The 27,007-nt window shown below is 36.4% G+C and overlaps 1 protein-coding gene across 4 annotated transcripts in view; it reads right to left on the minus strand.

Moving 5' to 3' along the window:
- CDK19 (cyclin dependent kinase 19) overlaps positions 1 to 27,007 on the minus strand; it is a 98,102-nt gene that overhangs the window by 44,381 nt on the left and 26,714 nt on the right. For all 4 annotated transcript variants that reach the window (XM_039351193.1, XM_039351195.1, XM_039351194.1 and 1 more), the window contains 2 exons: positions 10,686 to 10,796; positions 2,870 to 3,010 (listed from right to left, as the gene is read on the minus strand). In XM_039351193.1, coding sequence (XP_039207127.1) covers positions 2,870 to 3,010; positions 10,686 to 10,796 — 252 coding nt within the window. The remainder of the gene's footprint in view (positions 1 to 2,869; positions 3,011 to 10,685; positions 10,797 to 27,007) is intronic.

Below are 27,007 nucleotides of genomic sequence, written 5' to 3' on the forward strand. Positions count from 1 at the left end.
TAAAGCATGCCGATACCAGATAACTGGTGCAATTTTAATACTAAGAACACGAAAAAATTTTTAGTTCCAGTGAACACACTTCTGTTCTAGTTCTTCCTGGTAGTGAGTCATGATTTACCAAAAACAAGGAGGCTCTTCTTGAAGGGTTTATTTGCATCCCCTCTGTTCTTTAGGATTCTATTATCTGTAGCAATCCCAGCCTTTTTTCTTTTCCCAAAGGCTCTGAACCAATTCAACCTACAAAGGCCTGAACACTGTTTTCTTAGCTCCAATGGTCCAAAGTATCTTCTGTGACTCTTATTTCAATTATTTCTTTGCTTTCTTATAAAGAATTGGGTTTTTCTCACCTATCAATCTCTGTCATAGATCCTTTCTTGATTTTCTTGAAAACATTGTACCTCTCTTATGAACTGAAGGATGGCCATGTCAGCCCTACAAGATAGACCAGATCAGGAAACCAATTCCATAGGAAGATTAGAGCTATACTTTATTCAGAAAGAGTATAGTACCAGAATCTTACATGCCTGGTTGTGCTTTACCTCTCTGGCCTTTTACACCTCAATGTATCAGGGGTAGCATCTGCCTGAGTCTCTTCCAAATACAATCTCGTTTCTCAGGACTTAAGGAATGTTTCGGCCTCAAGGTCATCTCTGGACACTCTACAGGACATTTGCTTTCCAATAAGTTTGTGCTTTTTTCAAGGATTACTACAGTCTTCACAAGTTGTTCTCGAGCAGGAGCACAAACTTGCCACAAACACTACAGATCACAACTAAAACTTGCCACAAACACTACAGATCACAACTAAAACGTCCCTGCTTCTTAAAATAGTAATAGTCATTGCTCGTATTTTTTCTGGTTCTTTTTGTAGACTTTAAAGTTAGCTAAAACCAGGCTGAATTAGAGGGGAAATTGTTTAGATTCTTCCTACCGAACTTAAAGGCAACTCCCATTTGTCCACTCCCTATTCGCTTGCTCTACCACTATTACAATATTCCTAGACAGCAGTGCAACTATTTCAGGGTATACAATTGGATATCATTTAACGTTGGATTGAGAAGGCAGCTCAAAGACACAAGGCCTTGTAATAATGTTAATTATTCAAGTAGTCCTTTAAAGAACAGAAAATTCAAGAAAAGTCTCATCTTTTTAAACATTAAAATTAAATTAAAGTAATTTAAATTTAATAATTATAAAATTTAATAATTTTAATAATTCAATTTAACTAATTTTCTCTCAACTGTCTTTCCTGGAATTGTATTTGTTTCTATACCCAAACCACTACAACCCTATGAATCCTTCAATGTAGGTCAGGTCAAGGAACAGTTTTTATAAGAACTGTTCTTATTCTGCTTTATCATTATAGGATACAATAACAGAAACCTGAAAGCTGCGAGAATTTCCCTCTGTACTCTGTTCCACCATGCAGAATCAAGGCAGAGTTATTTTAAGTTTCTTTTTAGACCATATTTTCAATATTATTAAGGAATCATTTAAGCAGATGCAGAATTATGTCACCAATAGTTTATTTCCTATAAACTATGTGAAAAGTTGAGAGAATTTCAACAAAATGGTAGCTGCGGTTTTTACAATAGTAAAAAAAATACAATAGCCCTACTATATTTTAATATACTCCAATGTGAAATGTAGCAGACTTTATAGCTGTTTTTAACAGTTTTAAAACTGACCTGTAGAATATACCCTAAGATTAGGGGTAGGCAACCTGGGCTCTTTTATGACTCGTGAACTTCAACTCCCAGAGAGTCATAAAAGAACCAAGGTTGCCTACCCCTGCCCTAGGTAAAAACATCCTATGATGTCATTAAAATGAGCCGTGGTGATGCAGTGGTTAGAATGCAGCATTGCAGGCTAATTCTGCTGACCGTCGATTGCTACCAGTTCAAGGTTGACTCAGCCTTCTATCCTTCCGAGATCGGTAAAATGAGAACCCAGATTGTTGGGGGCAATGTACTGACTCTATAAACCTCTTAGAGAGGGCTGTAAACACTATGAAGGGTTATATAAGTCTAAGTGCTATTGCTAGAATTAGTTTTTGCCTATGAAATTTCTAAAATTTATTCACCATTTTTTACTGATAATGAGACAATATTTTACTCCAGATATACAGGCTACTAAAAACAAACATGGCAGCGGATTGAAATGATTGCAGGCATCACTGCTGAAAAGTATGGGTGCCTTTTAAGATTAGTCCTATTCTGAAATTACTAAAGAGGACTTTTCTTCTCTGCTGTTATTTCTTCTCATCTCATCTCTAGCTTTGTCCTTCCTGTCTTTTCCATTTATATCTATTTTCTCCCTCACCTCATTCCATCCTGTTTTCTTCTTTTTGCTATTTCTGCTGTTTGGGGGATAATAATATGTGGAATAGGGGATCAGTTAATTTTATAAATGAAGTATTTGATTTTACATAGATTTTTAAAAGTTGTTGTTTTGTTGTATCTTTTGTTATTCTTGCTGTTCTGCACTGCCATTTTGGAGTGTGGCTTCTGGCCAATAACTAACTGCCTGCCTGCCTGCTTGCCTGCCTATCAGTTGCTTACAGACACTGGAAGGAGGAAATCTTTAGGACTGGTTTCAGCTGAAGCTGGCAAACCTAGGGTGACAAGCTTGGAACTCCATGGGATTTCTCTATACATTCTGCATTCTCTTCCTTTTGAAATGAGCACATTTACCTGTCTGGCTCATCTTGCTATTGGGTAATTATGGTAAAATTTTCAGGAGGACGTGTAGTAATCCATGAGATTAATATTTTGCATTTTTATCTACTTTTCCAAGAAATACAAATATAACTGTCTTTAATATAACTAGCTTTAATTTAACTGTAGGCAGTTAAAGTCACAGCACTTACTAAGTCTCTGTGAAGCACCCAGTTTGCATGGAGATAATGGATTCCATCAAGAATCTGATAAAGTAGTGATTTGACCATAGATCTTGGCAGCTGCATGGGTTTTTTGTTTGCTTTTGAAGCACGATGAAACTTGATAATATGCTGGAAACAAAAAAGAACACAAACATGAAAGCATCATGTAAAAAAAAAACCCCACAAAATAATTGCGAAAGATGAAAGTCTTTTAATTTTGAAATCTAAAAATTGGAAGTATGAGCTTTTTATATCTAATATTAAAGAAAATGTAACAGTGAAACATCACATGGTTTCCTCAGCTTTAAAGGTACATGGATTGAAGCAGGTTTTGTTTCTGACATTTTCATGAAATTATAGTTCTAAAACCATTTTAGTATAATTCCCCCAACACCTTTTTTTAAAAAAAATAAAAATAAAGACTTAAACGTTCTGAAATATTTTATGGACTGCATCTGGAACAAATTTCAGAAATATGACAAATTTGCCTATTTGGCTTTGCTTACTTACAGGTAGATGGTAAAGCAATACAGAGTAGGAACTTTTTGTTTGAACATTTATCAGTAATTGGAATAAGAAAGTAAACTAATGCAAAATGAAAATAGAAGCAATGAAGTCCATGGGGCCCTAAATCCCTAAATTTTCCTTTGGTTCAATCTTCTCAAGTGGATACCCACTAGGCATGTTAGATGACAATTTCCAGGATTCCCATTCATTGTAGTCTGAAAGTTTGGGAAGGCTTCTAGGCTTTTGACTGATCTTGCATTCAAAATCTGTTTCAAACTCAAGGCACCCTTCTCAGGTCAGAAATGGGCTCTCCAGGGTATGAAAACAGTAATGCATATTTTTTTAGATATTTGGAAAAAAGTTGGCAGCACTTCAGTGCTAACAGAAAACTTTAATATGATCCATACATTATAATGTAGTAAAGTAGAACAATTTTCTCAGTGCAAAAACTCAGTTAGGAAACATTGGATAATAAGATGCAGTCTCTTCACTCTTCTGTACAATATCTCTCCTTTGCTTCTGAATTCCAGTGTAGAAATATCTGGAGCTTTTTCCAAAATGAAGTTTTCAAACTGAAAACAAACCCCGGAATGCCCATTCTTCATTCTATCTCCAGCATGAAATGACTGGTCATTTCTCAATTAAATTTAGATTTACATCTGTGCAGATGCTACTAACCTATACCACTTAATCCTGTATGTATGAGAATCAGATAAGATTCTATCAATTCATTTCAAATGCCAATAGATGGTTGGATTAGATGGTTCCAATAGAAGAAAATATATGTAGCTCAAAGTTGAACGATGTAGTTCTGGTGCTCTCTGAGCTTGGTTGTTTGCTTGCAGTGTGGCAGAATGCCCCAAAATATACAAGCCCAACATATCTCTTTGTCCAAATGTATAATTCCCAGGAATCCTAACATGAAACACAGCCAAAGAACTTATAAAAGAGCTTGGACACCTCACAGCCAAAGAACTTATAAAAGAGCTTGGACACCTTATAAAAGAGCTTGGACATACTCTCCCACTACAATGCCTTCAGAATCAAAGACCTAAAATAGAAGATGAAATGATGGTTTCATTCAATGTCCCAGCATTCTCTACATCCATAAATCCAGAAATAGTGAAAAAAAATCCATGGCAGAAATATTACACAACACACCCAACCTAGCCAAATATACTAAGATTGAAATGCCAGAATCATAGACCTTTGCTTACTATCTACTTTCAGTTTGATGAACAAATGTGCCAACAAATCTGAGGAACACCCATGAGATCATCACACTCAGGACTTATAGCAGAGAGCATAATTCAGCTATGCTGACTCAGGAATTCTGGGAGTTGAAGTCCGTGAGTCATAAAAGAGCTGAGGTTGCCTACCCCTGGTCTAGACACTATAGCACTCCCAGATATACCAAAAGTATAGAACCTTCTTCATAAAAAAAAGAAACAATTAAAAAAGACAGATGAATTCATCAACATATTCAAAGAAATAAAATTCACAAGGGAAGAAGAAAACAACATACTACCTATTTTGTATCAACATTGGCAGAGAAAATAGTAGCACACTGGAAATGCTAATATCAAAAAACAATCCCACTAACCAAGTGCTGCATTACTAAAGGAACAGCTCAACCTCCCACAAGAGGACCTGTATAAAAATATTACTCAGATAAGTACAAATGCACTGTAACAATCCAGAACACCAAAACAAAGAAAACAGACCACCTATATAACATATTCCAACAAAATGGATATCTACACAACTTTATAAAATAGTGCTTGACCATTCAATCCACTGAAGCACAACCAACATAAACTATGAAAAAGATAACACAACCATATATCAAAAATCTCAGAAACCAACACACTGTTACAACTACACAACATTATTATAGCACACAAAACAAGCAAAGCTTTCCAAAACATCCTAGGTAAACCAAAAGTAACACAAGAAAAAAAAAGTCATTTACAACAGAGAATGTAAAAACTGTAACTAGTCATTATGTAGGTCAGATAGGTAGAAGATTAGCAGAGAGTATCAATGAACACCAACTAGCAATCAGAAGATACAATGAAAATCCCATAATCTCACGTGGATAGAGTCAACCATAATTTCAACTGGGAAACTATGTGCATCCTAGACAAAAACATTAGAGAATTCTTGGAAGCTTGACATTCAAACAATTCAGCAATCAACAGACATATAGAAATATAGAACACCATATTTATTCACCATTCAAAAGAGACAAAAAATGGAGAAGAAAATAATAAAAAAAAGCAGAATACATCTTCTCCAGCAGCCATCACCCAGATAAACAAGGATTAACACTAGGGAAACAATCAAGCAAGCAGGAAACAATACCCTAATCAAAAAATTATCAAGGAGAAAACCATATCCCCACCAAAACTGGCAGGGCAAGCAATGTATATAAACAAGAATCAAACCCTGCACCCACTTGCACTGATGGTGTTACCTAGTTAGGTAACGAAACATTTGTAGGCAAACAACCAAGCTGAAAGAACATCAAGGACATCACAACTAGCTGTTACTATCCATGACAAATGTAATGCAAAACTTTATTAAAACTGTCAAGGAAAGGGATGGGAAAATGTATATGAAAGTATGAATGAGTAATGAGAAGAAAAATGTCAGTTTGAGGCTAATTTGCAAATGATGGTTAGCAGAAAGTCAGAATTACATTTGCATTAGACTTAAATAAACCCAGGGGAATAATATGACTTTCATACACCCATCGAGATTTTAAGTACTGAATAACATTCTTAAGTACTGAAGTGAAGAAGCACAAGCTATCCACAATACAGAGTCTTTATGGAAAAGGAATCTGAAGGACTCCAACCTATAACTTCCAAAAAAGGAATGTTCAAAAGCAAAATTATTTCAGTTATTGCTTATCACATAAGTTGCTAATTCAATACACACAAAAGAGCCCCATGGATTAATAATGAATTAAAGCCAAAACAAGTATTGTTTCTCTTGTTGACACAGATCAACAGAAAAACAAATGGCAGTACTACAAATGCGAGCTTTTTTCTCCAATTAAATTGGTATGTAACCATAATAATAGGAAAAGTCAATGCATAACAACATCCTTTCAACAAATGAATATTTATCTAACAAAACAATTCCTTAAAATATTATTGATATAGATATCAAGAAATAAAGAGAATGCTTGCCCCCAAAACAAATACAGTATAATAAAATTGATGGATGTTACAAATGGTATCACATCAATTATCAAATATTAAAGACTGCCATGTTTTTATTCAATATTTTCACCCACCAAATATGCATTTGCTGTTTTGTTATTAGTCCTGTTCCCAATCTGGGAGGATTTCAAAATGGTGGTAGGCAGCCCAAAGTGTTTGCAACATTATAACTCTCTTCTGAGCTGGGAAGGGAAACTGGGGATGCCAAAGTTAATATGTGAAAGCTACAAAGATGCTCCGACTGATTTCTCAGTACATAACTACTTAAGTTCCTAATACTCATACAGGAAAGGGTTTTCTGGAGAACGATAAATATCAACCCATCAATATTAATGGCCACATAGGGAAATTATCTTTTGACACAGAATTTGGTCCTGCAAATTCTGGGTTAGGTTCACCCTGACAATAAATTAGTTAACATTTTAATCTGTATACTATAAGAGGAAAAATGTGAAATGAGAAATTATGTTTGCTCCAAGGCAAATCAATGACTTCTGATGACTTGTTCAGGATTTAAACTGGGGTCTCTCCACACCTTTACTGGCTATACCATGCTGTCTCTCAGTACCAAGTATAAAAGAATAACCCTCTAGGCTATCATCTCCTCTGTCCTATAAAGTTTAAATGCTATAATTTTTTTTTAGAATGAAGCATATAAACTAGTAGAACACAGAGAATGTTATGGTGTGAACAAAAGAAATATGTTCCTAAGCATGTGGATTTCAACACTGTTTTTTGAAGGAGGAGAGCTTTACATACGTTGACTGGGAGGCTGTTCCAAGTGTAAGAGGCAGCATGGAAAGAGACAAAGTTGGGAGTGAGCAAAAAAGACAATGGGGAAATATGGAGAGATGCTTAGGATAATTGAGAGGGGGAGCTATTCAGACCATGAGGGATATTAATTTGGGCCATCACCAAATGCTAGAAAAGCACATTAAATAGTTTTCAATTCTGTACAGCAAGAAAAAAATTGCACGGGTTCAAAATCTGGCAGCTATCTCCAGGACAACATTTTCTTCATATTTCATTTCGCTTAAAATTCTTCACTAGCCCCAAATTATTATTTTTTTTTAAAAAAAAAAAATCTCTTGCTCACAGTGGTACATGATTACTCAATGTTAAACCAGTAGGACTGCTTTCTACACTTCATTGAAAGACAGGGAGGGGGATGAAGAGAGAGAGAGAGAAATCTATTTGGAGAGCAATAATGTTGCTGACTTCTAGGTTTCAAGAGATGATTAATTGTTCCTGTGCAAAAACAAAAGAACAAGAAAAGTTGCACTAGAGAAAGTGAAAGGTTGTGGAAACGACCAATTTATATTTACTCCATTAAATGAGAGCCCTTAATATAGAACATTCCAAGAATCAAATAGGCAGGGTCAATCATGTGGCTACTTCGCAGCCAAGCTGGAGAAAAATATTTGGGTGGGAAGGAACAGCAGCATATGTCCCGTTCATCTGGTTTGTGTTATATAACAAAATTGCATGGGAACATACCATGCAGGAAGTAGTTCCCTGAACAATGCAGGTAAATGTGAAGTGGTCATTATTCTAACAATTGGACGGGAAATATATAACATTTTAATGAGTTGCATGCTTTATTTCAAAAATACTAGAAAGTGAACAAAAAAAACATTCACAGTACAAACACATGCAAATATTGGCACCATTTGTATGAAATGATATAGCCTAGGAATTTGTGATAATGGTGTATTGCACGTATCGAGACACTGGAAGCTAGGGAGCATATTAGGAAGAATGTACACTTTGCATTATGACTTTACAACAGACAATCAACAAGAAAGAGTGCCCCTACAAAACTATTGTCAGATGGTTCTCTTTCAAACAAAGCATGCAGTATTCAGGTGGCAAGAACTGCACATTGGATTATTAAACATGCTTCCTATTATAGCGGCCATACATTCTTCTGTAGCTGCTTTTAAAAGCAAAGAACTAAAACACAGAGATAACGTTTTATGCATATCAAATGAAGCTTTTCATAATGAGACTATGGCACTTTTGAACTATGAAGTGTACATTTACTCTTGGTGTAATTAACTTTGATGGAGAAAGCTTCCAGAGTGGATGCAAAGTTAGTAAAACTATAAGAACAAGACTCTCCAATAAAATTATATGGCGCATGCAATAGCATGAAGTCTCATGACTTTATATTATTTTCATCCAAGTTTCTCTTTGGTTGGAACAGTTTATACACATAATTTTCTTGACAGTAAAGTATTACTCACGGGTTTCATAATGAGTTTTCATCATACTGTTTAAGCAACACAGTAATTTGTCTCTAGCAGATCTAACTTTCATGTTAATTTAATATTCATTAAGCATATCTTGAACTGATCCGGCAAAAAGAGAAGAGGAATATTTTCCTATGAAACCTACCACAACATGCTGCAAAAGGCAGATATTTCATTTCATATTAAACGTAATAGTTCAAAATCATTATACTAATTGCACATATAAAATCCTAGCTTACAGTTGAAATCTGAATGAGTTCTTTCTTATATGATCTTCAAGACCACCTTTGAGTTATAGTGCAGTTGCCAGCATGTAGAGCAGAGCTTTCAAAACCTTTAATTCTAAAGTATTTTCTGAGGTCAAACTGGAAGATAAATGGGAAAGCTGGCTAACATTTTTGTTTCTTCCTAAAAGCAGCCACTGGGTTTCTCAAACTGGATTGCAGACCAGAAGTATTGGAGTGAGAGGCAATGTCAGTTTCTCCCTCAGCTGGAAATTTGCTCCACTGAGGAAAAATACAGGAAAACCCAATCACATGGGAATCTTTTAAATAGAAGGAGAAATTAATTATTTATAATTGCTATCATAAAGATCTCAATATCATTTCCTGTGGCAAAAAGTCCTGACATAGTTTACAAGTCCACTACAAACAATCCACTGGAAAAGAAATGTCAGTGGCTGGGAGAGGTTGATGCCTGGGAAAGGCTAACACCAAAAGTTTAAATTTTACAAGTGACATGTTGGAATCTTGAGTGTGTACACCAGTTCAAATGAAAAAAAAAAGAGAAGAGGAATTACTAAATGTATATTTCTTTGTGAAATAACTGTGAACTTCATTTAGTCCTGATGGGTAAAAATACATTCTTGGTGTCATTGTAATTAAAATCTGAACTTATATACATATTTCTTCCCCATCAGACAAAAAAAAACTCCTCAGGGTTTGAGTAAAACGAGAGTTATTACTGAAGTGTAGCTCTGTCTAGTCCTGTTCTAGACACAGACATATCTTTACAGTGCCTATTCTCTGAGCATGGTTAAAATATTATCTTTCATGAATTAGTTCTCTTTTATAGCTGTGGAAACCTACAAGCTCAATGATATAATGATACAATTGGCCTACAACTCTTAACAACTAAGTTATGGAAGGAAATTACATATCTGATTTCCAAAATATTTTTTTTTAAAAAAAAATGACGATCTTTGGCCAGGAGAACAGAAAACGCATAGGTAGTTAAGCTTTTTTCACTCTTAAATTCTGTGGGAAAATGAAACTGAGAACAGTTCTGATACCACACTGCTGTAACTTGTGGATAGTTATGTATCTCAAAATGGCATTAGGGCCTCCTTCAAAATGCCTCTGTTTCTCTTTGTTTTTTTGTAGCCAGTCATGGTTTTAAGGTAGGGTAAGGCTTTCAGTATATGAATTCCAAATCAGATCATACACAGAGCACACAATTAAGCCTCTAAAGATTTTAATTACTTAAATAAATGCAAAGCAATCTCAACTTCTCAGGAAAGGCTAATGGGGAGTTTTTCAGTTTATGTTACTTTTTTTAAAATCCTGAAAACATTTCTGCATCTTCAGAGACTACCTGATTATATCTCATAATGAAATTTTTCAATACAACTTATAAAGAAGACAGACACGTGGATTTCACCCTGGTTCCTCTTTCCTAACACGTTTTGTGTAGCTATCTAGGTTAAGATACCACGTGAGATTGGGCAAAGGTTTTAAATCCATTCTGACTGCAGTTACTTCTTTTAAAACATAACATAATTCCGGTAAAAAAAAAAAAAGGAACTTCAGAACTTACCCACAAATCATGTTCAGCATAATCAAACAGCAGCCACACCTTTCTATCACTATGAGAAAGGAAAACCTTCTGTAATGCAATCACATTAGGGTGCTTCAGTTCTCTCAAAAGCTGCAAGTAAAGAGACAAATAACATAAATCTTTCCACACAGTACCAATAAACAAAATGCTTTAATTAGTGAAAGAGATGTTGTCGATAAAATTATTCTTTTTCATTCCAACAACTCTGAAATAATCTGTGAACAAAGTAGAAAGCTTGTTTTTCCATTTAATAGAAAACGATATTAAAAAAAAAAAAGTCCATGGCATATTTGGATGCAAGTTTTGCTCCCTCTAAAAGAAACATCCAGACCAGTTTTAGTCAGGAAATGCTCCCACTGATGGAAGGATAGCTAGTAATTTTGGTTTACAATCCCTCACTATCTACATTTTATCCCACTTCCCAATAAATCTCAAGGCTTGGGGAAAGCAACACAGAAGGAGAGGGTCACAGCAGGAAAAATGTGAGAATTGATTCTTTTTATCAAAAGCCTTCCATCAAAAACTTAATATTAAACAGAACAACATACCGAAATCCATCAAAATTTATCTATATTACCTATAGCAGTGATGGCGAACCTTTTAGAGACCAAGTGCCCAAACTGCAACCCAAAATCTACTTATGTATCATCGGGTGCTGGGTGGGCGTGGCCCATTGAGTGGGTGTGGCCAATTGGGTGGGCATGGCTGCGGTAGTAACGGCAGACTGGGTGGGACTAAAAAATTCAATCAATCAATTCCAACTTTGCAAGATCCTTTTTTCCCTGCGAGAAGTTGAAATTGATTGACTGAACCTTTTTTTTTTCACACAGTGGCGGAGGCCTAAAGCAAAAAGGTTTTATAAAACCCAGCTGACGGCCTAGGACTGGGAAAACGGCACGCGTGCCCACAGAGAGGGCTCTGCGTGCCACGCATGCCATAGGTTTGCCACCACGGACCTATAGGAATAAGAGAATAAGAGAAATAAGAGAAATATGGAACCTTTGTTGCTCTTATTCTCCCATTCTTATTTCCTTTCTAAATGTATGTTAGAGCTACGCTCTACCCAAAGTTATGATGGGATTCAAGTGGCTAGGGAAAAAGACAGGGTAGCCTTTTCAATAGCTCCCAGTTCAGGCTGATTTATATGATACCAATGAAGAAGAATGAGTTATATGAGTTGGCCTTTTTGAGTATTCTATGGATAGAACATCGACATCTTAGGAATCAGCGAACTAAAATGGACAGGAATGGGTGAATTTAACTCAGAGGACCATCAGGTATACTACTGTGGGCAAGAATCCCTCAGAAGAAATGGAGTAGCCTTCATAGTCAATAAAAGAATAGGAAAAGCAATACTAGGATACAATCCCCAAAATGAGAGAATGATCTCAATTTGAATCCAAGGCAAACCATTCAATATCACAATAGTCCAAATCTATGCCCTAACCACTGGTGCTGAAGAGGATGAAATTGACTGGTTCTATGAAGCCCTACAGCACCTTATAGAATTAACACCAAAAAATGATGTCCTTATCATCATGGGGGATTGAAATGCTAAGGTAGGAAGCCAAAAGATAACCGGAATAACAGGCAAGTTTGGCCTTGGAGTACAAAATGAAGCAGGGCACAGGCTAATAGAATTTTGTCAAGAGAATACGATGGTCATAACAAACACTCTTTTCCAAGAACCCAAGAGACGGCTATACACATGGACATCACCTGATGGTCAACATAGAAATCAGATTGACTATGTGCTCTGCAGCCAAAGATGGAGAAGCTCTTTACAGTCAGTAAAAACAAGACCAGGAGCTGACTGTGGCTCAGATCATGAGCTTCTCGTTGCAAAATTTAGGCTTAAATTGAAAAAAGTAGGGAAAAGCACTAGGCCACTCAGGTATGAACTAAATCATATTCCTGATTAATATACAGTAGAGGTGACAAATAGATTTAAGGAATTAGATCTGATAGACAGAGTGCCTGAAGAACTATGGATGGAAGTTCGCAACATTGTACAAGAGGTAGCAACTAAAACCATCCCAAAGAAAAAGAACTGCAAGAAAGCAAAATGTCTGTCTGAGGAAGCTTTGCAAATAGCTGAGGAAAGAAGGGAAGCGAAAGGCAAAGGAGAAAGAGAAAGATACACCCAATTGAATGCAGAATTCCAGAGAGTAGCTATAAGAGATAAGAATGCATTCTTAAATGAACAGTGCAAAGAAATAGAAGAAAACAACAGAATAGGGAGGACCAGAGATCTCTTCAAGAAAATTGGAGATATGACGGGAACGTTTCATGCAAAGATGGGCATGATAAAGGACCAAAATGGCAGGGACCTAACAGAGGCAGAAGAGATTAAGAAGAGGTGGCAAAATTACACAGAAGAACTATACAAGAACGAGCTTAACATCCCAGATAACCACGATGGGGTGGTCACCGATCTCGAGCCAGACATCCTAGAATGTGAAATGAAATGGGCCTTAGAAAATCTGAGCAACAACAAAGCTAGTGGAGGTGACAGTATTCCAGCTGAGCTATTCAAAATCTTAAAAGACGATGCAGTAAAAGTGCTACACTCAATTTGCCAGCAAATTTGGAAAACTCAACAGTGACCACAGGATTGGAAAAGGTCAGTTTACATTCCAATTCCAAAGAAAGGCAATGCCAAAGAATGTTCAAACTATCGCACCATTGCACTCATTTCACATGCTAGTAAAGTTATGCTTAAAATCCTACAAGCTAGACTCCAGCAGTATGTGGATCGAGAACTACCAGAAGTACAGGCAGGATTTCGAAGAGGCAGAGGAACTAGAGATCAAATTGGCAACATACGCTGGATCATGGAGAAAGCTAGGAAGTTCCAGAAAAACATCTACTTCTGCTTCATTGACTATGCAAAAGCCTTTGATTGTGTGGATCACAACAAATTGTGGCAAGTTCTTAAAGAGATGGGAGTACCAGACCATCTCATTGTCTCTTGAGAAACCTATATGCGGGTCAAGAAGCAACAGTGAGAACTGGACACGGAACCACTGATTGGTTCAAAATTGGAAAAGAAGTCCGGCAAGGCTGTATACTATTGCCCTGTCTATTTAACTTATATGCAGAGCACATCATGAGAAAGGCAGGGCTAGATGAATCAAAAGTTGGAATTAAGATTGCTGGGAGAAATATCAACAACCTAAGATATGCAGATGATACCACTCTAATGGCAGAAAGTGAAGAGGAACTAAAGAACCTCTTGATGCGGGTGAAGAAGGAGAGTGCAAAAGTTGGCTTGAAACTCAACATTAAGAAAACCAAAATCATGGCATCCGGCCCTCTCAATTCCTGGCAAATAGATGGGGCAGAAATGGAGGTAGTGACAGATTTTATTTTTCTGGGCTCAAAGATCACCTCAGATGGGGACTGCAGCCAAGAAATTAAAAGACGCTTGCTCCTGGGGAGGAAAGCTATGGCAAATCTAGACAGCATATTAAAAAGCAGAGACATCACCCTGCCAACAAAAGTACGTATAGTACAGGCCATGGTTTTCCCAGTTGCAATGTATGGCTGTGAAAGTTGGACCATAAGAAAGGCTGAGCGCAAAAGAATTGAGGCCTTTGAACTATGGTGCTGGAGAAGACTCCTACGAGTCCCTTGGACTGCAAGGCGTTCAAACCGGCCAGTCCTAGAAGAGATCAACCCCGACTGCTCTTTAGAAGGCCAGATCCTGAAGTTGAACCTCAAATACTTTGGCCACCTAATGAGAAGGAAGGACTCACTGGAGAAGGGCCTAATGCTGGGAAAGATTGAGGGCAATAGAAGAAGGGGATGACAGAGAATGAGATGGCTGGATGGAGTCACTGAAGCAGTAGGTGTGAACTTAAATGGACTCCAGAAGATGGTGGAGGACAGGAAGATCTGGAGGAGCGTTGTCCATGGGGTCGCGATGGGTCGGACACGACTTCGCAATTAACAACAACAACAATGGATAGAAACATGAAATAGTGGTTATAGCCTGAATGCGGCATATTAATTAATTAATTAATGCCTTGCTGTTGGATTAGAGTGACACAAGTTCAAGTTCACCCTCAGATGTGAAAATTCAAAAGTTACTTTCAATCAGTTATTTTCTTTCAGCCTAAGCTTCTTCAGAGGGTCACTATGGGGATAAAAATCTAACCGATAAAATAAATACGTATATTGAATACTTGTAATAATAATTATTTCAGAACACTGCAACATGAAAAGTCTCCAAAGCATTCATATATAGCTGGAATATCTCCTATTTCTGCAGGAGTGTAGCATACATACAAATCATTAATTTCTGATTCAACAAAGGCAGACAACCTATACACTATGATCAGAATACTCCCCTTTCTGCCTGCCAGGAATCATGCATCCTTTCCCAAAACAAAGATATAGTGAATATACACTAGATGGCAACTACAGCTAGCATTCTTCTCTTTTAAAAAAAAAAAAAAACCTTATTTAACACACATGCTTTCATTTTTTAACAAAAAACCTGCATTTGTTTCATATTAAACAAAAACAAGGAATATTTGCCCCTGCATCTCAGATTACCCTGTCATTACATTTTGATGTGATTTTGGCATCCATCCTAGTTTTATGAGGCAAACCACAAAAAGGCACTGGTGAACCAGTATATTTTGTTTTAAGCCTCCTGATTTCCTCTGAATGTCCCTTTGGAAGCTGTCGGTACTAGCTAGCAAAAATGATCAGAAGTGCCCTTTGTTTTCTATCCTGAACGGATGCCATTAATCCCAAATCTGATTAGTACAGATCTCAACTTTACGATCACAAAGGGGCCTAAATTTCTGTTGCTAAGCAAGACAGCTGTCCTAAAGGTGCTTTTTTCAAGAGGCAACTGGACTTTGTTTTTCTTTGAAAAAGTTTCACTTCTCATTTAAGAAGTGTCTTCAGCTCTGACTGGATGGTGGGGAAGGGAAGATTTATATTTCTTGCAGACAGCTGGTCATTTGCAGTCTTTTAGTGAGTCATTGAGGCCACTTGGGGTTTGTCTGTGTCCTCAAGGTCACCTGAGTGGTGCAAATAGGTATGGCGCCTTCTTGGAACTGCTGAAAGGACTAAGTTGTGGAGCTATGCTTTCTGCAGGATGTTTTCTGTTCTGTGTCCCTTCACTGTTGACACAGGGCAAAAAACATCATGCAGAAAGCACAGTTGCCTCTTGAAAATGCACCTTTGAGACAACCATGACCTAGATCAAAGATTTTCAACCAGTGATACGTGTACCACCTATGGTATATTGGCACCTGGCAGGTGGTATGTGACCATCCTAGAAAAGTGGTAGCGGGGGAGGGAAATGAGCTGAACCAGTGGCAGCACTACACAAGCCTGAGCGAGAGATGGCTGGAGCTGCAGGGCTGTCAGGGCTCAGCGGAATTGCCAGGATCAGCGCCAGGCTCCAGCTGGAGCTCGGCGCTGATCCTGGTGCTTCTGCTGAGCCCAGAAGAAGCGCCGATCAGCTAGAATGTTGCAGCATTTCCAGGGTCTTGTGATTTACATTCAGATGCTTGGCAACCGATTCGTATTTATGATGGTCACAGTGTCCCAGGGTCATGTGAAGTGACCAAAACCTGCTGCAACCACCAAGCAGACAGGGAAATAAAAACCAAACACCCCCCACCCCACTCCCCTGCCAATCCTCAAAAGAAATGCTCACAACAATGAAAACCTCGAACAGGAGGAAGAGTGCCGCTGGGCAGGCAGGCGTCTTGCTCGGCTGTGGCTTGGGGGGCACTTTTTTCAGTGCCATTGTAACTTCGAACAGTCACTAAGCGAACTGTTGTAAGTCGAGGACTACCTGTACTTTCTCGTTTTCCTTTTTTTTTTTTTGTTTTGGGTCATCAAGTTTTTGACACCTTGCTAGGCAACTGGTGGTACTTGGATGTTGCCATATCCTAAAAGTGGTACAATGGGTGAAAAGTTTGAAAAGCCCTGACCTAGATGACTAAGAATCTCCATAGATATTAAGCAAGACAGTTGTTAAGTAAGTTGTGCCCCATTTAATGATCTTTTTTGCCACAGTTGTTAAACGGATTGTTGTAGTTTTAAGTGAATCATGCATTTCTTAAATGAAACTGGCTTCATCACATTACTCTGGGATAGTGCAACTGTCACAAATATAAGCCAAATTTTGGCCACATAACCATGGGGATGGTACAATGCTCGTAAGCATGGAAATGAGTCATAACTCACTTTTTTCAATGCCGCTGTAATTTCAAACTTTTGCTAAACAAATGCTTGTAAATCAAGAACTACCTGTATATAATTTTATTACAGTAAGTCAATCTAGGTTTAACTGAAAAGTCAAAGATTTTTTTATATATAAAACTTTCATAAATCATTCAAGTATTTTATTGTTCAAGAAATATCCTGTGCTGGTTTATATTTTGTACTTCCCTTCAGTAGAAATGAGCATGAAAATTGAAGTAATATTTCAACATGACATGTAAAACTGTTTCCAGAATGTGTGTTTCAGGTTTCAGACTATATTAACTGTAACCAAGCTTTAAATATTTGGAATGCCAAATGAACCAATTGAATAAACACCCTGGTTTTTGCTCCACTGATTATTAAGAACAAACACATTATAAACATTTGGTAAAATATACATGTCATTAAAATAACGTAAATTAGTCTTACAATACATTGTACTCTGTACTTAAAAAGAAGTCAAGTGTGAACTTCAAAAAGGTTACTTATAAACTAGTCATTTCTCAATAACTTGATGTTCCTTTTATTAAGTTATCATTTAAAACAAATAATTGGATCCATTATTTTGTAGTGCAGCCCTTGAACAAAAATTATCCTTTTCACTGATGAACTGAAAGGATTTTGAATCATTTCAATACATGAACCTTCTAAAATTACCAAATGCTAAACAAACTGCAAAATTAATATCTTATATACTAGGTATGTCATTACGGGTATTTCCATAATCTTTGGATGTAAATCTTTGACAGTATCTTTGTAACAGAATATACAAATAATTTACAATATAATTTTAAATATATTGCTAAGAAAGTTCATGAATAATTTGCAGTAACAAAAAATACAGCAGTGAAGCAGCAGATTCTCATAAAAGGGAAAACAATAGAGAGAATAAATCTTTTGTCATAGAAGTATTAAAAAGCTCAGAGTTTCATCTATTTGACATAAATCTGTAGTTGATTAATAGGTTGAATCTATTTTTAAACCAGAGAAATGGTAAATACTTTTTGCTTTTTGGGTTATTGATTTTGCTGGGTTATTAAAAAGGAATGAAAAACAAAGATTAAAGATAGATTCTCTTTGAATATATCAATTATAACAATTATTTTATTTCTTTCATTATCTACAAAATTAAAATACAGAAATGTCTGCATATTAAGTAGATTATGATATTGATCACTTATTGCTTTTTCTGCATGGCCTTGTTTAAATCTGTAACCCTTCCTCTCCAATATCTGCCTGTGAGAATCTCATGTTGTCTTCAATCTTAATATGCTATTGGCCAAGTCACATAACACAGTGCAAAAGAAAATTTACTGCTGCAAGCCAGTCTCCATCCATTTCACCTAGGCAACTCTTAAGAAGCAAAATCCCGATGATATTACAAGAGCCTGGGGAGGAAAGGCCTGTGTCACTTGCCAAGTCAGCTTCACAACACAGAGAAAGAGAATGATTTTGCACAATTTTAACAGCATCAGAACTTGGAAAGGGATAATCTGGGATGCAACTTTGCTAACTTTCTCCCCTGGAAGATGGAAATACAAAACACAGCTTGTAAGATTTGTAAAACTGTAGTTAAAATGCACCTACAATAGTAATAGATGCAGCTTCTAAAAACCTAATTTGTCCGAAGAGAGAAATGATTCATTCCCAAATCATATACTTTTTAACAGCTTTGTTTTTGAGATTACTGGAGGTACAAGACTATTTTGTAAAACTACTAATTATTGACTTGCTGTCAAGCCAGAATCTCAATGAGTATCAGTATTAATTAGACAAATTATCTTACTGATTAAGAATAGCTATCCACTCCTAGAGTAGCAAACAATATTTAGGATTTGAAACTCACAGACCATACAATAAAAACTTGGTTTTTATTTTTCTGTGTATTGTTTCTGAGAGAGGCCTCTTTTGGCTACAATTGTTCATGTCACGTAACACCCACATTCTGTAATAATAAGTAATAAGCATTTTGAAAAGCAATTGTTCTATAAATAATTACACTTCTGAAAACATTCTGGCACTGCTAAACAGCATTCTTCTTAAACAAAAGCATCGCAAGTGATTTTTTTAAAGGATTATACTATGACTAAAATAAAGGAAATGAAACAATTAGCATTGTGTCCTTTATTCTATGGAATCTCAGGAAGATTAGAAATAAGTTTCTAACAACTTCTACTGATAGATGGATGGTGCAGCTATATATCATATCCCCAACTGATGTATTTCTAATCCAAAAATTAAATACATCATGTATTCCTGGATTAACACTTATAGGAGAGATGGGTGATATAAACATTTAATAAATAAATAAATAAATAAAATCAATATTTGCTTGTTGCTAAATTGAATCTACGCATTTGGATGCACATAATAATAAATAATAGTGAATTTGGGTGAAACTTTAAGGGAGTAAGAATTATAAGCAACATTTCACATACATACATTTTTCTACTCTAGTTGAAACTCTACTATACTCTACAAAAGTTAATGGCCAGAAGTTAGGCTTTGTCAACAAGAGATGAGTTATTTTACCTGACAGGGAAATACCACAGAATATGCCCTATCTAGGAAGGCATTTCAGGGTGAACTTGCCCCTTTTTGATAAAATAAAACAAATAACTATTCCCAAACACCAAGGAGCACTAACCTTAGGTTTTAATTCTTTTCCCATATTTTTTTTATGACCAAAGATTATCCACTAGTGGAAAAGGACTCACTGAATCCAGAAACCATACTATGTTATACTGTGCCTTCTATTAGGCTATAGGCCCATTTCAAAACTCCCAGATTGGTAAAGTACTCAGGCAATTTTAATTTATTTGAGGTATTTGACAGTTATTTATGTTAAACCACTACAATGCATTTCCTTGAATGTGGAAAAAATTGTTACATTAATTGCAAAACTTAAGACTCTCTGATCAACTTAATGGCATCTTGTTATTATGCTTTCATTTTATTTTACCTGAAACAGAAATTATTTATTTAGTTATCTTCCAGAATTCAGGTTAGGGACCTTAATAAAGAACTTCTACCAGTCTCAGCATATGTTACAATTCTCACTAAAAGTTAAAATAACCTAGTTTTTAAATATTTGAAGAAAAGTAGAGCAGAAGAGTCACTCATCTTGGTGTAGTAGTTAAGATAACATATTAAAAACCAGGAAACTAAGAATTCTGGTCCTGTCTTAGGCATGAAGCCAGCTGGATATTATTGGGCCAGTCACTCTCTCCATCTAAGGAAGAAAGCAATGGCAAACCACTTCTGAAATCTTGCCAACAAAATTGCACTGATTAGTCCTCACAGTCATCAGGAATCAACACTAATCTGAATACACATACATACATATATACATACATACACACATTCACATACACACACCCCCCCAAATTATTTTAGGATTCCATCTTCATTATATTTTCATCTGAAGCTTAAGAAGTTATTTGATACAAATGAAAAGATCTCTTTACTTAGCCTCCAAACTCCTTATTATAGTTAAATTAAAAAATTAATAAGGTGTAAAAATGTGTGTATGTGTGTACAAACACACACACACACACACACACACACACACACACTTTTCTAATAAAAGACCAGTAACTATGATTCTTCAAGTGACAATGAATTCACATAAATGATATCCTGCTTATGCAGAAATTACCTGGAACCTTCCAGAGCTTGGGAAGCTTGATGGGACCTCAAGCCATTCCTTCTATTACATGTCTTAAGACAGTGCACCCAGTCATTCTTTAGTTCCCAGAATAAGCACAACAGTGTATAAACAAATCATTACTGGCATGATACCAACTGAGAGCAATAGGCAGATAGTTGAATTCAAAGACCACTTTAACAAACATAATAATAGGCACATAACCAATTCCTCATTGTAGTATTGGCAGCCCTACAAAGTAGACTAGACTGAGAAATTAAATCCCTACCTGTCATGACTACTTTTATTGTAGCAGTTATAGTAACAGAATCTTGCAAGTCTGGTGGTGTTTCCCCACCTTCACTTTATTTCTATATGAACTAGGAAGGGTTTTGTCTGAGATGCTTACTCGAGTTAGCTTCTTGACCTGGCTCAAACTCCTCTTATCTCATCTTTGTAGCTCTGTCCTTTAAGGCCCCCTATTCCCTCCACAAGTAGCTAAGATTCACCCAAATGGGTGAATTTTTATACGATTCTGTATAGCTGATCAATATAAACTGGTCCACCCAAGATCTGACCATTCTGAAACACTCAAATAGCCCTGACTACTGATAATAATTTGAGCTTCTTAATGAGACATCTCCATGGACCAAATTCCATGGATTTGGAAACCCCGTGAGTGATATTAAGCACAGTGCAATCAATCAATTTTCAAGTATTGTAATAGGCTACTACTACTGTTATGAAAGCAGAAGAGAAAAATGAAATTCCTGTCAGCATATCATCTAACAAGTCCAATATCCAGAATTTCTTGTAGAAGTAGGAATGCAGGCTAGTCTGTATCATTTGATGCTGAGTGAAGATGCCTCCAGAATGTGCATCGAAGCATGGTAAGCAGTGTAATGTCTATGGTCAATGCAATGATGAGGTGAATCAAGAACAGATTTTGAGGACCAAGTACTGAGTCAGATAGAACTTGCTAGATGCCAGGCCTTACCAAGCTAAATAAGATTTTTCAAAATGAACAAATAACCTCAAAGAGACCAGAATGTCAATTAACTACTATAAAAAGGCAAGGAATAATTCCTTTATATCAGTTTCATCAATAACCAGCAGTAGGTGTAGGATTTATCACTTGCCCCTCTCCCAAGTCAGCTAATCACAGCCAATCAACATTTCATAGCAAGAGTTTGCTCCTGTAGCTCTGACAATTATGGACCTGGCCAAGTGTTTCTAAGAACATGAAAGCAAAAACAAGATCTCAATTATAGCAGAATAAAAAAAAAAGGTGGCAACAAAGTCAGGAAGGCTCGAATGACAACAGGGAATAACACCCTGGAGAAAACTTTCCAATATGCTACCATGGTAATTAAAAAGGAACTCAGGGTCAACAAGAACTGTACTAGAAAATCATGTGCCATCTGCAGAATAGACAGGACTTCCTCCTAAACCTCTTATACTCAGGAAATTCAACATGCACTCTTCAGCCCATGAGAACTTAGTGTGTGGATAGATTCCCACAATATTATCTTCACTTAATTAACCTTATATTAATATATTTGTAATCCATATGTGCACTGGAAATATTATTCGTTATAATGTTCACTGTTTGTAATGTCCATTATATACAAATAGCTTATTTATGTTATAGGGTGAGTTAGCAATGAAGTTTTAATATGGAAATTAAAGTTATCCAGATCAGAAGTTAACATCACTGATAATCATGTGTTTCCACATGATCTATGCCACTGACTGAAAAACTGATAAAGCCCTGTTCTATAATATATTTAGATATTTTCCATTTTTGAAAACTATTTCTGCAATAATTAAGGAACGTTTAAAATTACCTATCTCAAACCATGCATAAAACATATTATAAGACAAAGTTTGATAAATGTATGGAACATTACGAAAATATTATTACATCCAATAATCTCACTGCTATTCTCTTTTAAAATAAATGCTTTTCATGTCAGGGATAGGTATAAGTAAAAGTTCAAATACACATGCAGATACTGTATGGTCTATTTAAACTCCACAAGAAGACTAAAGACATACCAAGAACTACTTGGGAAAGGATAGTATATGTCATGGTTCATGTACTTACAAATTGCTGGAATAATAAAAAATAACCTTAAAAATGAGAGAAGGCTTTTAAGAAAAATGGCAGGATTTGAAATGCTCATACACTATCAAGACCATCTAGTAGAGCACATATATAAATACTCTCAGATATGACATAGAAGCAGAAACAATAAAAATTGTGTGACAAAATTAATGCACACCTTTAAAGAAAAAGTTGCCACACAACCATGGGAAGAGCTCAAAAATTACTGGAAAGAAATACACAGCAGTATTCAAAGAAATTAAAAAATAAAATCTGAAATTGAACCACAATTCTTTTTACTAGGCATAATTCCAAAGGTTTCCATCAAAAATATCACGCTCCACGAAGGTACATGTTTAAGGCAGCAAGGATAAATTTAGCACAATATTGGAAAAGAAAAATGTCACCTAAGTTATTAGATTGGGAACTTAAAACGTGAGAATATGCAGTGATTGCTAGCTGGTTAAGACATAGTATTATGATGCTGGATGGACCCCAGGGTCTTGGAAGAAGGAAAACCAAGAAGGGACCTTAGTCTAATGGGGAGGGAGGGCAGAGAGGAATATTTTGATGTTGGTAGGCAAAAGGAAATATGACAGGAGATAGCAGCAGGCCACTAATGGGGAAGATATGTTTGGTGTTTACTATTGATTTCATCTTCCAATTTCCTCAAATGAGCCCTAGAGCCTGGAAGATCTTCGGTGATCCTAGCTTCCAGCTGCTGCTGATGCTGCTTAACACTACCTTTTTTTTTTAATGACAACCTTTTAAAATATATATTTGGTCAACTCAAGATGGTAACATACCTAATACTTATGCCTATTTTCCTCACATCAACAATCCTGTGAGATGTGTTTGACTGAGAGTGACTGGTCCAAAGACACCCTGCCAGCTTTCATATCTAAGGGAAGCCTAAAATTCAGTCTTTGGGTTTCTAAGCCAACATTTTAAACCACTATGCTAAACTGGTGTGTAGGTTAGCCTGTAATACAGTGGTTCTCAACCTGTGGGTCGGGACCCCATTTGGGGTCGAACGACCATTTCACGGGGGTCGCCAAACAATGCATTCCGCCATTTTTCCCCCCTTTTCCTTAGCTGTGCTACTCCCTTTTATTCTATTGGCTTTTGAAAGCCAATAGAATATACTCTCTTGAATAGAGTCTAATTCTATTGGCTTTCAAAAGCCAATAGGAATTGTCCAGGCTGTCTCTGCCCTGCTGAGCCCGCCAAAACTCCCACTCTGCAAACAGTGCTGCACCAGTTGAGTAGTCCTTGACTTACGACTGGTTGAGTAGTCCTCGACTTATGACCGGTTGGGGGTCGTGGCATTAAAAAGGTTGAGAACCACTACTGTAATAAGTCTCTTCTCATCCAAGATCAAAGATGAGAGGACTGACCTGGCAAGTATAACCAGAACACTGATAAACACTGTGGGATATGTGGCCCTTTGGAGATGTACCCATCTACGTATCAAGTGTGGCACCAGCTATAATCCTAAAGTAGTGATGGTAGAGTGGTTAATGTGACTTTCAGAGGGGCTACTCTAAAGATAACTGGATGTGAACCTTATTTGTGAAGCTGGCCTCTAGGATCTGATGGAAGAATGCTACTATATCAGCTACTAGATGCCATAGTAGAGCTGGTGATGGAGCTTCCCAAATTTTGTCCAGTGTCCAACCTCCTACTTTTGTTTCTTTGCACTCAGGCTGTACCTTCAGACGGCCTTGGAGGAAATGGATTATGTGAGTTCCCATCAGGTTTCAGGCCTCAGTAGAATACTCAGTATACATTAATTGTTGATGACTTTGTTCTTGATGACTATGACTGAATGGGAATGAAAGTGGGATGGTCTGTCCATCCTGGACCTTTCTGATCTCTTGATAGCTTTCAAACAAATCAATGTATCTTCTGGTATTCTTCTGAACTGACTCAGAAGGCTGGGAGTGGCAGGCACAGCACAGTATTCTCACATGTCCTGGCTACAAGACTGGTTACTGGTTACAATCAGTATTGGTTATGGGGCAGGGAGCTCGAGTTTTAGGGTTTTACTTGTAAAGATGCTGTAGGACTCAATGCTCTCTCTATTTATTATTTACATGAGGTCACAGGTCATCCAATGGCAACATTCTGAAGGCACCTAGTTATACATACTCAATTGTGGGACTCTGAATAGAAATAGGTGAAGCTCAATCTTAGCAAGAACAAATGGCTGTGGATGCTGAGATCACCTGAAACTGGAGAACTTCATCTTTAGTTCTGAATAGGATTGGAATACCTGGCTGGAAATGGTTTGAAAATTGTGGGTCCTCTTGTATTTATGGCTCTTGCCAGGAGCTAGGAGAGCCTTTGCATAAATCTTCTGCACCAGTTGTGCTTGTTCCTGGATCAGGAGGCCCTGCTCAAAGTCACTCATGCATTTGTAATGTACTCTACATAGGACTGTGGCTGAAGGTCAGAAGCTACAGATGGTTCAGAAGACAGCAGCATGTGTAATTATGTATATATTCTACCTCAGTGTTCCCACACATAGCCCTATAAAGTAGTATAGATTTAGATGGTCCTAACTCTGCTAGCCTTTATAAAGGCTCTAAAGATCTGGTTCTTTCCTCAAGCACCGAGGCTGTAAAATGAGTCATCAGTACATGTTAGTTGGGTTATGTGAATCATTGTTTCAAGTGCTATATTCATCTCTTTGCAATTTTGTTTTAGTTTGGACATAATTTTTTTGATGTTTTAATTTGTTAGCTGCCGACATCAATTGATGAGTGAGCAGCCATATATAATTGATTGATTGATTGGATAAGATAGACATATTTCCATATTTCCTAATCAAACAGTCATGAAACAGCAACCCATAGTTTGCTGTATACAGTAATGGGTTTTTCAAATTGGTATCGTCCAGACTGTAACTCCCAACACATATGGAGAATTTTGGATGGGGAAGAGTTCCTCCAACTATCTCTACAATTCTATAAATCCTAGAAAAAGTTATTTGTATATCACTTCAGATTTTTTTTAACCAATCTTAGGATTGGCTAACACATCCTTCGTTAAATCCTACAGAGTAAGATTTTGCTGAAATGAAATCAGGGTCATAAATGCTGATGCAATAATGTTCTTTAAGGATGTACAAGGTTTATTGTCTATTCTATTTGTTGGACTGATGAAACAGACTAACCAAATGCCGTATCAGAAGGTTATATACATATATAACATATCTGTCACAGACTTAATGTTACAGAGCATTTTGCACCCCTTCAAATGCACTATATGTTAATGCATTCAACCGCACATAATAAAGTGGTACAAATAAAACAGTGCACGTAAGCAGTCAATCCTTGATTTAGAAAAATTCTGGTTTAATAGATAAAATGTACCTCCAGGCATCATCCCAAAATAACAATGTCAGTTTGTATTCAGAATAATCCAGACATTTTATGTACGTTATATCATTTATCAACTTACAACGTTGTGTAATGACAGCATTACACAAACAATAAAAATATGCACAGTATTTAAATTACATCGCTAATTGATTTAACAGACTCTTACATGTTCCATCAATTAGGGGTTTATTGAAGTTAATTATATTGTTCAATTACTAAATAAATAGAAAGCATCCTGTAAGTTTTCTGGAAACTAGAGTCACTACTACCTAAACCAAATCCACATTATTTTATTTTCATTTCTTTAGTTTAGTTAAATATTGTATATTGCACTTTTCTGAAATATACCAAGAAATAAGATCTCCTAAAAAATTAAAAATAATAATGAATTAATAGTACAGCTATTAGGACACTAATAATATTTTCTATTAAAATTTAAAGATTAGAAAATTAATCTAATTATTTTTAAGTATCTCGGTATCTTTTAAATGTGAATTATTGTATGCATGGTAACTTTTAAATCTGAATTTAAAATATACCACGCTATTTAGGCATAGTTGTCAAATGTGGCATTTGAACCAAGTATGTTCAAATTTATGGAGACTTTTAAAATTGACATTTAGCAGAACAATTAAAAATTAACATGGCAAAATTCAGCTAGTTTCCCTCTAGAAGTGCCAGATTCTACTGACTGATAAGGGATGGGCTTGATTTCGGCAATACTCCTTGACCTTCAATCTGACTTCATCCACTTTGCACATTCCTAACTAATCCAGAGCAGCATTGAAATGTATATTGCAGTTTATAATGGAAAAACTAAGTTTCTTTCCCTTTCTCTGCTGAAATAGAAACAGAAGAAGCTGCCTTACATATTAATTTGGATTGTTGTTCCAACTAGCCTAGCAATTTCTCAATTAAATGCCAAGTA

The sequence above is a fragment of the Crotalus tigris genome, unplaced genomic scaffold (genome assembly GCF_016545835.1).
Source record: "Crotalus tigris isolate CLP2741 ecotype Arizona unplaced genomic scaffold, ASM1654583v1 scf7180000018371.15429387391:27106975, whole genome shotgun sequence".
NCBI classification, from domain to species: Eukaryota; Metazoa; Chordata; class Lepidosauria; order Squamata; family Viperidae; genus Crotalus; species Crotalus tigris.